Raw genomic sequence first — 14815 nt, forward strand, 5'->3', positions numbered from 1 at the left:
GACCTGAAGGCTCTCAAGATCATCGGTTCGTCTGTCCTTGAAGTCAGCGCTTTGACGTCTGACCTGAAAAGAAACCAGCTATTGCAGACTGCTGTGTCAATAAGCCACCAGAAGATTCTCATATACCATTTTCGTGTCCAAAGATGAGTTCGGCACATCTCCACCAGCATGTCTGCTAAATCTACGCTACCCATATGACGGTTGTACTCACAAGAAATGGCTGGACTTGACACTTCAACCCTGGATTTATCCTTAACGTTCCAGCGTCTGCATGTATCCTGTGGCGTTATTCCTGCATACGTCGAAGCTAAGCAAACCATGTTGTTATCTAACCATTTCATTGCAATAACGCCCGAATAAATGTCAGTCCTGTAATCTGACATTCCTCTTTCTCGTTTCTTCATTTCACCATCTATGAGAATTGGGCACCCCGTCAGTTGCGCTTCGTTCAACGTACCAATGCAAGGGAGTTCTTTGATTTTGTGCAAACTCATTAGTTTCAAGCTCGAAAATCAGTTGTCAAAGTAAATCTTGTAGTTCATTTTCTCTGGCAAGGTACTCATCAGACGTAAAACTATGTTGCCTCCGACTCCAAGATCTGGCTCTATGACGGCCACCTATATTTTTCTTGGACTTTCGATTTCTTCTTTGATTTTCCAGTACTTGCTGTTACCGGTTGCTGTTGCTGACTGGAGGGTGGAGTTTCCCCCGAGTCATCGTCACTGGATTCAGTGTTAGCCTCCACGTCATCCTGTTCCAAGAAGAAGTGGAGATTGTCCAGTAGAGGCAACAAGTCTGCATCAGGATCATCGATAAGATCTTCTGGAGACAGGAAGTCTGGATCATCGTCATCATCATCGTCGGACAAGTCAGACAACATGTCTTCTTGAATGTCAAAAATATACTTGGCCGCCTCTTCTGCGTCAATTCGGTGATTTTGAGCTCATTTTCTTAGTCTGTCGTAAGATTCCGCAATCTAAAAAGAAAACAAAAATTAGTTATTCGTTTCACAATTTTGAGCCACGATCGTCCGATGTTGTATTTTTACAACAGGAGGAATTTATCTTGCTACTGATCCAAATTCTTGCACATTTCGTGAATTTCAACTACAGTAATTCTAAACGGTATATATTTTATACGCATATGACATGCAAGGAATCTCCCACATTTTCGTTTTGTTTCCAGTTTCTAGCTTATAAATTGCCTACCTTTTCATTCGTTTTTCTTATCCTTTGGTTTGGTGACTCACTGTTTAGGCCACATATCACACAGCAGCTCCCCGAAGGTATCAATCGACTGCCATCTTTCAGCCCCATCGAAAGATGTTGATAAAAGCTGTATTTTTTTACAGCAAGATGGCAGTCCAAGCTCGAAAAGTAGAGTGTTGTTTTTTTACAACAATTGCCTCTATAGGGTTAAACAAGTCTAGTCCTGCTCGTTGTAGGTGCCAAATCTCTTTAAAATATTGTGCTAGCTCTAACAGCAGGATCTCTATTCTTCAAAAAAAATGTCCAAGTAATTGCATAGAGACTAAATGAAGTATTAAATAAATAAAAAAGTTTTTTTCAACTGAAAGTAAGGAGCAACATTAAAACGTAAAACAAACAGAAATTATTACGTTCGAATTTTGTTCCAATTCTTTAAGAATGACCCCTGAATCACAAAGGCCGTTTAATTAGAATAGATAGCTCTTTGAAAGAACTAAAAAAAAACTTTAGCATAAAGAGCGAGGTATTGACTAGGGGGCGAACCCCTTCATATACGTAATAATTTCTGTTCGTTTTAAGTTTTAATGTTGCTCCTTACTTTCAGTTGAAAGAACTTGTTGTTTTTTATTTAATTTCTGATCGTTTTTTAAATAATGCTGGAAAATCCAGCGACCCCTTCATAGATATGTCCTTTCCCCCATGAGAACATCCTCCATGGAAAAATACTCCCACGTAACCCTTTCAACCCGACCCCCCCCTCCACCAGAGAAAAATCCCCCCTGAAAACCTCTTAATCATGGTTGCAGCGGTAGCTGCAACCAAGTAAAGAGCGAACAACAACTCATAGTAACCAAAAGTTAAAAAACAAAACTGCCTAGTGAAAAAAACGCCATCTACCACTGATTCAGGAATGTTACTATTATTTCCGTTTGTATTAACAATAAAAGTTTATTGCGAAAAGAAACTTGTGGTAATTTCGAAAAAGAACATGAAGCCCCTCGAAATTGGCGTCAGATCAAAATGAAAGGTGTACCATTGGAATCGAAAACTTTGCACGGTCGAAAACTTTGCACGGGGAAATTACAGTCCCCCATCCTGAACAACAAGGAAAATCACTTTTTCGCAGGGGTAGCACTGATCTTTCCCTTTTTTTTTTCTTTTTTTTTCTCCAGGGCTAGCGGTTTACTAGAAAATAATAGAGGGATGTTTAATGTCTCACTTAAAAGCTATTTTTTATTTTACGTGATTTTTCTAAACTCCATCATCTGCAAGTGCCATATGGCACTAAAAATGGCGCTGTTGATGCCATATCTCAAGCGAAAAAGCTAGGGGCTAGTGGGCGGCCAGAACTTCTTAGAGAGATGTTTAATGGCTGATTTGAATGTTATTGTTCATATCTACGTGCTTTTAATCAGCTTTGCCGTCCGTAAGTGCAAAATAGCACATAATACGGCAATTTCGGTGCCATTTGTCAAGTTGAAAAGGCTAGTGGACCAGTACTTTTTAGAGTGACGTTTAATGGCTCATTTGAAAGCTATTGCTCATATCTACGGGATGTTTATCAATTCTACCATCCCTAAGTGTGATGGCGTGGTTATTCTGGGAAAACGTTCGACTTCTAAATAGAATCTCTTGCGTTCGATTCCTGCTTGGGTGTTTTTTGTCTTTTCAATTAGGGGTTTCTCCCTTCTATACAATAATTTTCAGATAATTTCACTGCTTTTGTAAATGTGATGCACTCATTTTTTAAAGCATTTTAGGCATAAAAATAATAAGTTTAAAGTCATTACACAGACTATGAAATAATGGATTGGTTTATCAGGTAACATCTTGGTCTCACCTAGTATTACTCGAAATGAAGAACATATCAACCGTAATATGAATTCTGGAAATCCAGTTATTTCAAACAGTTTGTGGTAACGAACTGTAAGTAAGGAGCGACCTGGCTCAATAGTAACCGAAACTCTAAAAACCGGAATTTTGATACCCATAGATACATCAAAGGAATCAAATTTTTATGCTTATTTCAAATATATAAGTTTCATTAAGTTTCATTCTATCCAGCAGTTGTAACGAGCCTGAGAAAATTTACCTGATTTTTAAAAAAAGGGGGAAACGCCCCTTAAAATTCATAGAACTTTAACGAGAATTACACCATTAGATCCAGCATATCAGAAAACCCTACTACGGAGGTTCCAAGCTCCTATCCGTAAAAATATGGAATTTTGTATTTTTTGCTAGAAGAAAGATCACGGATGCGTGTTTATTTGTTGTTTTTTTCCCCAGGGGTGACCGTATCGACCCAATAGTCCTAGAATATCGTAACAGGACTCATTTGAACGGAAATTAAAAGTTATAGTGCCCTTTTTAAGTGACCAAAAAATTGGAGGCAACTTGGCCCCCTCCCACGCTCATTTTTCCCCAAAGTCACTCAATCAAAATTTCGAGATAGCCATTTTGTTCAGCATAGTCGAATATCTAACAAATATGTCTTTGAGGATGACTTAATCCCCCATAGTTCCCGGGGGAAGGGCTGCAAGTTATGAACTTTGCCCATTGTTTACATATAGTATTGGTTAATGGGAAGTATAAAGACGTTTCAGGAGGGATTTTTTTCTGATGGGGGGGGGATTCTTAGTGGGGGGTTACGGGGGAAGATCCTTCCATGGAGGATGTTTCCTTGGGGGAAGGGATATTTCTATGAAGGGGGCGCCCGATTTCCCAGCATTATTTAAAAAACGATCAGAAATTAAATTAAAAAAAACAATTTTTTTCAACTGAAAGTAAGGAGCAACATTAAAACTTAAAACAAACAGAAATTATTACGTATATGAGGGGGTTCGCCCCCTAGTCAATACCTCGCCCTTTACGCTAAAGTTTTTTTTAGTACTTTCAAAAGAGCTATCTATTCTAATTAACCGGCCTTTGGGATTTAGGGGTTTGTGACTCGAGCAAAGTTTAAACTTTAGCGTAAAGAGCAAGGTATCAACTAGGGGACAAATTCCCTAATATACGTAATAAAACATACGAATATAGAAGTTCGTTACGTAAATTAATTCATAAGTTACGCCAGAACAAAATTTCGAGAATGCCATTTAGCCAAAAAAGTAAAATTAATAAGCAAATTTCGTTTTAATTAGTCATGTACGGTGAGCCAAAATCAAAGCTGCATCAATTCAAAAAAATTTAGAAATTAAATAAAAAAACTAGTTTTTTTTAACTGAAAATAAGGAGCGACATTAAAAATTAAAACGAACAGAAATTATTCCGTATGAAAGGGGCTGTCCCCTCCTCAATACCCCGCTCTTTACGCTAAAGTTTCAATCTGTCATACAACTTTATTTTTTAAAATAATAAAATACTTTAGCGTAAAGAGCGAGGTATTGAGGAGGGGACAGCCCCTTTCATATACGGAATAATTTCTGTTCGTTTAAATGAAACAAAAATCTACAAATGCTTTACTTTTATATTGTTAAAAGTGTCCTTAAATGGTTTACTTTAACAGTAACCTACCTCCTATATTGTTTTGTGTTTTCAGTAAAGCGCTAGTTTTCTGTAATCCTACAAATATAGGGAAAAATCACCAGTTGTATTGGTTTTAGTGATATATGTTAGATGGGCTGTGAAGTAATAATTTTTGTTTGTTTCAAGTTTCAACTTCGCTCTTTACTTCCCTCGGAAAAACTTTGTTTTTTTAATGCATCCCAATAACGAATACTATATGTAAACAATGGGTAAATTTCATAACTTGCAGCCCTTCCCCGGGGACTGTGTGGGATAAAGTCATCTTCAAAGACATAGTTGTTAAATTTTCTACTATGCTGAACAAAATGGTCATCTCAAAATTTTGATCGGGCGACTTTGGGAAAAAATGAGCGTGGGAGAGGGCCTAGTTTCCCTCCAATTTTGTTTTCACTTAAAAGGGGACTAGAACTCTTAATTTTCGTTCGAATGAGCCCTCTCGCGATATTATAGGACCACTAGATCGATACGATCACCTCTGAAAAAAAAAACCAAATAAACACGCACCCGTGATCTTTCTTCTGGAAAAAAAAAAAAAAAGAAAATACAAAATTCTACATTTTTGCAGAAAATAAGACACATTTTTTCAGGCTTGTAACTTTTGATGGGTAAGACTAAACAGGTTGGTTTTAACTTTGGGGAAAGAAAAATTATTCCAGAGTTAAATCAGGCCTCTGCGAAGACTGTGGTAAAATTACAACTCAATTCCGCGGATCAACTCGTCGTGGTTTTTGTCCACCACTCAGCATTTTTGACGCGAATTTTGCATAGGCTTCTCTAGTTCCAAGATTCTTGGTGTGAAACTTATATATTTGAAATCAGCATAAAAATAAAATTCTTTTGTTGTATATACTGGTATCAAATTCCGTTTTTTAGAGTTTCGGTTACTATTGAGCCGGGTCGCTCCTTACTTACAGTTCGTTACCATGAACTGTTTGATAACACAGTCTAATGTTATTTTTTTGTTTCAGTGACTCATTCTAAGAAGCTTAAGTAGGAACAATGAACTCCGAAAAACCACCAGCCTACGGTAAGCTGCTTTTTTATATTAATCTGTGAATCATCCTTTTTTTTTTTTTAGCTTGGATCCACATTTTCATATAGGGAAAAATGCAGGGGGCGGTCTCAAAATGCAGGAGTGGAGCTTAAATACATTATGAAGATACAAGAAAAGGATATTTTTCAAAATCCAAAAGAGAAATTTTTATCAATGAAAATGCCGAAACGGATATTTTTTTAAACATAGGAAGGGGGATTCCCCTTCCAACTGACACTCCTGCTTCTAGGAGACAAAATAAAACATTAAGAATATAACATTTTCCCCCTAATTCAATCTTCGACTCATTTATATTTGCAAAAATTGGGATTATCTGCGATTTTTCAATGATCTATTATACAATAAGATTTTTTCGCTACGTGAATTCTCTCTTTTGTTGCCACACGTGAAAAGAAAAAAGCGGAAACATTATTTGTGTACAGGCGTGCCCAACAATCAAAATTGATTGTTTAAATCAAACATGAGAAAACAAGCCGTTCCACTTTTGAATCTGTGTTAAAGAAACAAAAATCAACTACATTGTTCTTGTGTTCTCTTGATACATTGAAAAAAAAATTCAGACCTTAAACGCAAAAAAAACATTGGGTGAGGGTTTGCAGTCTCTCTTATCCATAGTGCATTACAATTTCTGTTCGTTTTGGTACCGATATTGGTGTTTACGTTAAAGTGAAAAAAAAATTATTCTAACATAAAGGTTGATATGTTACAGCTTTTTGAAATTACTTTCATACAAGGATTTTCAATCTGTTTGAACGAGGGGCTCATAGCGAAACGTGAATATCACAGATCGTGGACACGTCTTACTTTGTTAGAATCAGAGACGAGTAAAGATTTTCAGTGTGCATGATTTTAGGAGCCTGTGTATTTACAAACAGCTCATCTTCTTTTCATCGTAGTAGTAGTGGCTTTTTGAACATGACGCTGCTAATATATCCCTAACTCGCATATGTGACTGTGCCAGTTACATATTAGAGTGGTCACCATATCGATGGAGATACTTACATTATTTATAGCAAAAAATAAAATGAAATAGTAAATATTTTTGGGAACTTTGAAGTTACTCTTTGGATTGAAGATTATATTAATGATAAGGAAAGCTGCACCTGTGCACACCAACTTAAAACAGTCTAATTTCACCTTAACTGAAACATTCTTGATGAAATTAAATATCCACAAGATGAAAACTCGCAAAATATTCTTCAGATTCAGAATTTACAAATAAATTTATAATTTTCATAACATTCATTAACATACTTTCAGAATCCCGAAAATGACTTTGTGACTTTCTTGTCGGATACATGGGTGTTACTTGCCAATATTCATTTATTGGTGGGGAAGCGAGTGCTGGTGACAGATTATTTACCTGCCTGCTAATTGTTTTACAGACTACTTTTATTTTATCAATAACTAACGTAATGTTCGTATTTTTCATACTGCATAACCGGCAAGAAAACTGCCTTCTGTAAAACTAATTAGTTATACCAAGAAGCCTAGAAAAGCCACTTTGAGCGGTGTTCAACGGCAAACCCTAGGATTCTGCCAAAAAAGTGGTTCAGTTTAACTTCCTCTGCTGTTTGTTGATAGTGAATCTCTGTCACAGGAATACAACAATTCTATGTATTTAAACGCATCAAGCCTAACCTGAGAGATTCGTCTTTTATTGCTGGCAAAGTTTTTTAGCCAGATCCTGAAATTAATTATAAAATGTCAGATACAAGCTAAAATTTTATACTTGGAGTCATCAGATCGATATGTTCTTCTTTTCTTTTCTGCAAGAACCTTCGCTTTAAAAATGACTTCGTCCAGGGTCTTTGACCTAGACCCGAATCTTGTCATTGACAGATTTCTTAGTATCAATTCATCTCTTCCGCGTGCTTGCTTGTAAGCTAAAGTTTGCTTTATCCCTCATCTAAAGAAGACCTAATAGCTCCTGGAATATTTTTAAAAAATTTTGAACTATGGGACTGTTGCTGTAAGTATTTTCCTCAACAATAGGGTAGCAAATTTGATCCCCACGTCTCGATATTTTTGACCAGTGCGCTTGCGACTGTGAAGGTTTTAGAAACTGTAACAAACGTTCAAAATTTTAACCATCGGTCCCATGGAATTCTGATTTTTTTTGGGAGGGGGGGGGGATAAACATACTTTTTCTTACTTTTCTGTTATAGTTCTTTTTAGTTTTCAATGGCGTGTAAGGTATTGGATCGAATAACAGCTTAGCTTATCATAGATAACCTAATTTTGACTATAAGTTACATGCAAGGTAATTTACATGTAAAGTAAATAAACGAACTTTTTCTTACTCTTCTCTTCAATTACTTTATAGTTTTCAATAATGTCGGATTTCAGATAGAATAAAACCAAGACCTTTCATGGATATACCATACAAGTTTTTTCTGTAGGTTTAGCCATTAGTGTATTTTTCTTCTTTGAATAAAAATGAATTGCTGTTATGTCCTTTGTTATTATCTTTACGGAACAAAGAAATAAATCTAGAGAAGACAAACGGGTCTGTGACCAATATGAGGAAAAAGAAGAGAAACAATAAAACGATTGTTTCACCTTTATAAAACAAGTTTTCTTCAGCATTAAAAGAAAAAAAAACTATATATATATATATATATATATATATATATATATATATATATATATATATATATATATATATATATATATATATATATATATATATATATATATATATATATATATATATATATATATATATATTTATAGATATAAATATATGATGGTTGTTTTATGTTTATTTCTTGTATATATATTTTTTTTCATTTTCGATTTTTTTTTTTTCGTCTTGTCTTTGGCGCCTTGTTTCATATAGGTGAAACATTCGTTTTATTGTTTCCCTTATTTTTCCTAATACTGGCCACAGACCCGTTTGTCTTCCCTAGATTTATCTCTTTGTCTATTTCTTGACCAGTTTGGCCTTTAATCTTTTATTTGTTATTATGTTTTTGGCTGATTCCTCATCCACAGTTGGTACATAATTCCAAATAAATTCAAATCATAAAAGTGAACGTATGCATACAGTCTAAAGCCATATTTGGCTCATAAGCTTCTCTATTCCCTCCTAATTTTGTTTAAATATTTTTATACTTAAATAATAACTATTTCAACCTATCAAAAAGTATAATAAATTCGTTTTCAAACTGGACTAGAAAGTAGAAAATAATTTCTTTCTCGAGAATCTATGAATATAAGTGAAAACGAGTGGCGCAAAACGGACTGGTTTCTATATAATACGTATATCAAATTGAGCCAAGTTACAAAGCCAGCCTTGTTTCATATAGGTAAAACATTCGTTGTATTGTTTTCCTTATTTTCCCTCATTCTGGCCATAGACCCGTTTGTCTTCTCTATATTTATTTCTTTGTTTTATTCTTGACCAGTTTGGCCTTTGATATTTTATTTGTTATTATGCTCATGGCTGATTTCTCATCCACAGTTGGTTCATAATGCCATATAAATTCAAATTATAAAAGTGAAATTATTCATACAGTCTAGGGCCATATTTGGCTCATAAGCTTGCCCATTCCCTCCTAATTTTATTTAAACATTTTTATACTTGAATAATAACTATTTCAACCAATCAAATAATTCTAAAAAAATATGTATAAGAAACTCGTTTTGAAACTTGACTAGACAGTAGAAAATAATTTCTTTCTCGAGAATCTATGAATATAAGTTAAACTAAGGGGCGCAAAAAAGAGTGGTTTCTATATAATGCATAAATGTCAAATTGAGCCAAGTTACAAATGCATAAATGAAAAAAGCCAGTAAGTTGAGGAAAACAAGTTATAAAGATCAAGTTATGTAAAGCCCAATCCATTTTGTACCCTTTTTTTGCTTATATTCATAGATTCTCGAGAAGAAAAAAAAATAGTTTAAACTTTTTAGTACATTTGAAAACTAGTTTTTAAAAACAACACTATATATTCATTGTTTCCGACTTCTGTAAAACTCATCTCTAAGACAACAATTCACAACTGGTTACGAGGGCAGCTAAAATAAACTACACATCTGCCACGTGAATCAAGTAACTTCATAGAAGTTATTTTCTAAATCCCTCCCATAATTCCCCCCTCCCACTTCAGTTACCCGTACTATATGCATAGTGTGAAATGTGTTAATGGAACATTGCTACTATGAACTGTTTTTTTTTTTTTTACCTTTGTCTGGTGACAATGTTGTCTCCATGTCGCCTCTTTTCGTTCTTCGACTTGAAGCAGAAATTCAATAATGAGGTTTGTTAGAGTTGAAATAAAATTTCAGATTTTCTTTTGCAGCACCACCTCCTTATTCATCTTCAAACCAAGAACCTCCTCCAATAGGATTCAACTATGCTCAGCCCCAGCCACAATATCAACCTCAGCCTCAACCTCAAGTTGTCCGGATTCAAACTGTGCCATCAACTACAGTTATTTTAGCCAATGGTTGTCCAAGTTGTAGGGTAAGTGTAAAAATTATTCTGAATACGTTGCTGGAAGAAAAGCGAAGTTTACGAATAAAACGAGTATTATTTTTTTAAAAGAAAATTAACTTGCAAATCTTTGGTGTATCACCTATGAGTACTAATTAGCATATATGTTCTATGTTACACAGCTGCGCACGCTCCTCCTCTATCCCAATCTATTCAAAGCCTCCCTCTTTACACCCTCCCAAGAAGTTCCTATTTCACATAATTTTGTTCTCATTCGAGGACGACCTGCTTTTCGTTTGGTCCTAGACAGCTGGCCAACAAGGACAATCTTTAGCAATCTGTCATCCTTCATCCGCAGAACGTACCCAAGCCATCTCATCCTTTCTCTCATTGTAGCCATAGAAAGCAGGATTGAACTATATCTTTCGTACAGTTCACTGTTTGAAATACGGTCGATCAGTCGGGCATCCAATGCAATCCGTAGGCAATTTCTCTGGAAAACGTCTAGTAAATCCTCCTTTGGTTTCCGGAGCGCCCACGCTCCGAAATACACACCCATGCTAATCAAACATAATCTAATTTGAACACATTAGTAGAGATGCATTATTGAGCCCCACGAGAACACCCTGCTGCCACCTACAACTTTTTCGCACCCCAAATAAGGGCATAGCCTCCCTAGGGAGAAAGATTGCGTAATGGGGTCAATGACCTCTTTTTCCAAGGTCGAGGTATTTGATGTTTCTATGTGTAATAACTCGGGGGGCGAAGGTTGCACCTGCGCATTGAATTCTACCGGGAATAATGTTATTGATTTGAGACTCGAGGGGGAAGTGGATTTCCGAGAACTTGATTGTGTAATCGATGGGGAAGTGGATTTCCGAGAAATTGATTGCTTCATCGATTGGGAATTTCATTGATCCGATAACAGGAAACAGGATCGCGTGTATCCTAACAAATCAGGAACAGTCTAGAGTCAGCAGTTAGATTGAAAGGATTAAAAAATGAATAAATTTGAGAAAGAGAGAATTAGATCAAATCTAGTTTTTGTGGAAAAATATTTGATTTTGGATGATGTTTTTCTCGAGTTATCTCTTAAACGCAGGATATTCTCTTGTCGGTGAACACTTGACAATAAAATGAAGGAGTGATTCTCCCCCATTGGACTATTGTATGAAACTTTTAAAATGTGATTCAAGTGCTTATAGTCAATTTATTGATATATTAATTGGAACAAAGCAGAATCATATTGTGGATATACTTTTGAAAACATTGCCAATGGATTCAATGTAGATGGCTCCTCATTCGAAAGAGGTAACGTCACAGAGTTACTCCTCTCTCCCACCATTTCCATCTCGTTGAATTTATCGAACAAAGAGGATCAGTTTCGTTTTAGCTGTGAGTGAGTTGACATCGGAAACCGAAAAATGTTCTATATATGTCCATTGTGCATGTACACCCTTGGCAGTTGGAATCAATGTGAGAATTGTACAATCATTGATGACTATAGTGAAAAGTGTAAATTATGTAATCCTTGTAAATTACATAGAGGCTATGCAGTACAAATTAAAGGATGTAATTCATGTCTTGAGGAGGTGTGTGACTCTCAACGTAGAGGGCACCTGTGCTCCGATTGCCATTATGATAAATGTCATCAGTGGGAGAATACTTACACTGCTTTGATTGGAAAGAATCCCAAACGTGATTTCAGTTTATTTCTACAAGAATGGTATCGTTATGGAGTTAAATTATTCCGGGAAGAGGAATCTGGTCTACGATTCAACTGTTTGGGTAACAAGACAATTTGTTTTTTAAGTCATCGTTGTGACGACACCACCTGCTATGACTATAAACCAAGTGATTTTTATTTGGCAGTGACCGAATGTGATTCACCACTTGAAAACACTGTATGTGATATTGCTTCAAATAGACAGATTGAAACTCTTGAATTTCATAATATGAATGCAAATAGTATAATTGACTATACAAAGAGATATGATAAGAGTGAAGTTACATTGTACTGTAGAAAATGTGACCCTGACTTTGCAGTGAATCAATATCAATATACAGTGAATCCACACTATTTACCAGCATTAGCTATTCGTGACAGTTGCATATACATCGAAGATGAAGAAATCTAAAGTGTAGATTTAAAGACATTTTTGTGTATATATACATTTTATTAATAAACAAATTCACAAACATTTTTTAAGCACTTTACTTGTAGGGCACTGAAATCAATACTATATAGGTCTGAGAGGATATTTTCCACTAGAAAGTCGTTCAGACGGGGATTGTCACTATAAATGTGGAGAAACTGCTTGTAAGTATAGCCGCGACATCGGAACACAAAATATAGTAGTGCATGGAGGCCACAGCTTTTAGTCGTTAGATCCTGTACCCTCTTCCGATTTTGAATAATAGTTTTCCCACTGCTCTCAATATAGTTGCTGATGTGAGGTGTATAGAATGTATATGGTAGACCAAGAGGATCAAAAAATTCAATCGTCTTCATTATTTGATAGATGAACATCCAATGACCCGTCAGCACAGTCTACGGACTGTTATTAACAATAATCAAGGTATTGGTGACACTATGAATTTTCCAAGATAGTCTGAGGGTAGAAAATATGATTTATTTTTGGACATATAGTTATCCTGATTAATTACACTTATTATTTGACTGTTGTTCAGGGTGCCAAGTCTAGTAGAACACTACCTTTAAGAGTAATTTTACACTATGCTCTATATTCATTTAGTGAGATTAGGGCACCAGTCTTTGACAATGGATTGGTAAAAGTACACTCTAAACTCACACTCCCTGTACGTACTATACTCATATCCTGTGTACCCGACAAATCCAATACAATGATACCATGTATTTTAGCAAACATATCTTTAGTTATACCATTTTCAAATAGTTGCGACTCATGATCTAGGGTTTGCATTGTCAACTCGTACAATGTTCTATAGGATCTATCAAAAGATATATTGTAGAGGGGGATGCCGTTACTTTGCACACAAGAGATGAAAGTTCAAATATCTCGAATTTATGTGGGCATTCAGTCCAGGACCCTAGTGCACTGGTACTTTTTACACAGGCCAGAGCCGATTTCGAGTGTCGTTCACCATCGACAAGGGATCAATCGGTGAAGGTGCGTAAGCCCATTGCAATATGACGCTGATTGGTGATTGTAAGAGGACCAAGTAGTTTAATATTGTTGCCATTGGCTCTCAGTGTTTCAACGGCCAAAGAAACATAACTCATGACCTGCTGTTTGCGTACATGTAGTATTGCTGAGGTGAGGGAAAGACTTACATCGGGATTGCCAGCAAGCTCTTTTCTCAATATGAAATTGGTGGGTGCAAGCGTCAATTTTATATCCACTTTAACATTGGGTAGCAGCCATTGGGGTCTATTAAAAATTTCATTATTTATTTTTACGATTAGATGCAATTCACTTGTTGTAACGTTTTAAAGCGCATCTGTACTATCAGTATTAGTAATGTATTCATATCCATTGGAGGCGCCTCTCAAGTCCTTGTATGACTTGGGCGTCATCAGCATGAATTGCATATAGCTTGCATAGTTGTAGATAGTGGTGCTTGTTCTCACCAGTGTGCCATTGATGTAGACACTAATTTGACGAAATAGATTATGTAATATACAATTTTCATAGGATATTCAATCGGCCCGAATCGGCATTGCATTATCGTATTTCCGGACTTTCATTAGCAAATCTATAAATGTTGAAGACATGTCCATAAAGTAGTCTTCATTGGAATAAATTTGTAAGTGGATATTATCGGAGAGGGGTTGTTGTGGATAAAATTGTTCATAGTATCCATGCTTGACACTCACATCAACATTTTCAGCATTGAATAGATTCAATGAGGCGGTGATTGAAGGTTGGGAATCCTGATACGGTAGGTAGGACATTTTAGGAGAAGAAATCTAGTTTCGATCTGACAATTCTATTCTTCCTGGGGCTTCTGTTTACAGCACACGTCGGGTTTTTCCTTCTTTTCTTTGACAAAAGGGATGTCTTACGTTTCCGTCCTGAGTAGAGACTGATGAGTGATGCGTTGTTTCTTGGCCTTTTTAAGCCTTTATCATTCTGTTTTAATTTCTCGCCAAGGGTTCGCGCACTGGACCTAAGATTTTCCGAAGCACTTTTTTAAAATCCTTGCCAGAGCCCCAATCGTATAGTGTAGAGGATGCAAAATCTGTCGCAGCCGGTACAAGATATTTTCTAGCCAGTGGTAGTGAAGAGCGAAACAGCTTAGCAAACCAACTGCCAAGACCATAGCCAGACATTGACGAGCTACCTTTGTAGTAGTCCATTCCATTGCCCTGTTGTCTTGGGCCAAGAGTATTAAAATAGCAGTCAATATCAGGACAAGTGAATACCACTTTTTTATTAGACATCTTGCTGTTGAACGATGGGTCGAAAATGGCATGTAATCACAGCCAAACCTTTTGAAATTGCTATGGGATCACCCAATTCGGTTCTTAGTGTTAACTGACAGAGTTCCAAATAGGAAGTGTTTACTGGAATATACTGAAGATGCTTTATATTGTAGTGATGA

At 36.0% G+C, this 14815-nt stretch overlaps 1 protein-coding gene across 2 annotated transcripts in view; it reads left to right on the forward strand.

Moving 5' to 3' along the window:
• LOC148951249 (membrane protein BRI3-like) overlaps positions 1-14815 on the forward strand; it is a 51508-nt gene that overhangs the window by 6671 nt on the left and 30022 nt on the right. The window contains exons 1-3 of one of the 2 annotated variants that reach the window (XM_089090202.1): positions 5627-5662; positions 5694-5760; positions 10095-10258. In XM_089090202.1, the coding sequence (XP_088946328.1) occupies positions 5733-5760; positions 10095-10258 (192 nt within the window). In that variant the 5' untranslated portion in view covers positions 5627-5662; positions 5694-5732. Of the gene's footprint in view, positions 1-5626; positions 5663-5693; positions 5761-10094; positions 10259-14815 lie in introns of those variants that run through there. The other variant, XM_089090201.1, reaches the window with a different exon arrangement.

Source organism: Artemia sp. Qi Xiang Cuo, chromosome 6 (assembly GCF_049724085.1).
Source record: "Artemia sp. Qi Xiang Cuo chromosome 6, ASM4972408v1, whole genome shotgun sequence".
Classification (NCBI taxonomy): Eukaryota; Metazoa; Arthropoda; class Branchiopoda; order Anostraca; family Artemiidae; genus Artemia; species Artemia sp. Qi Xiang Cuo.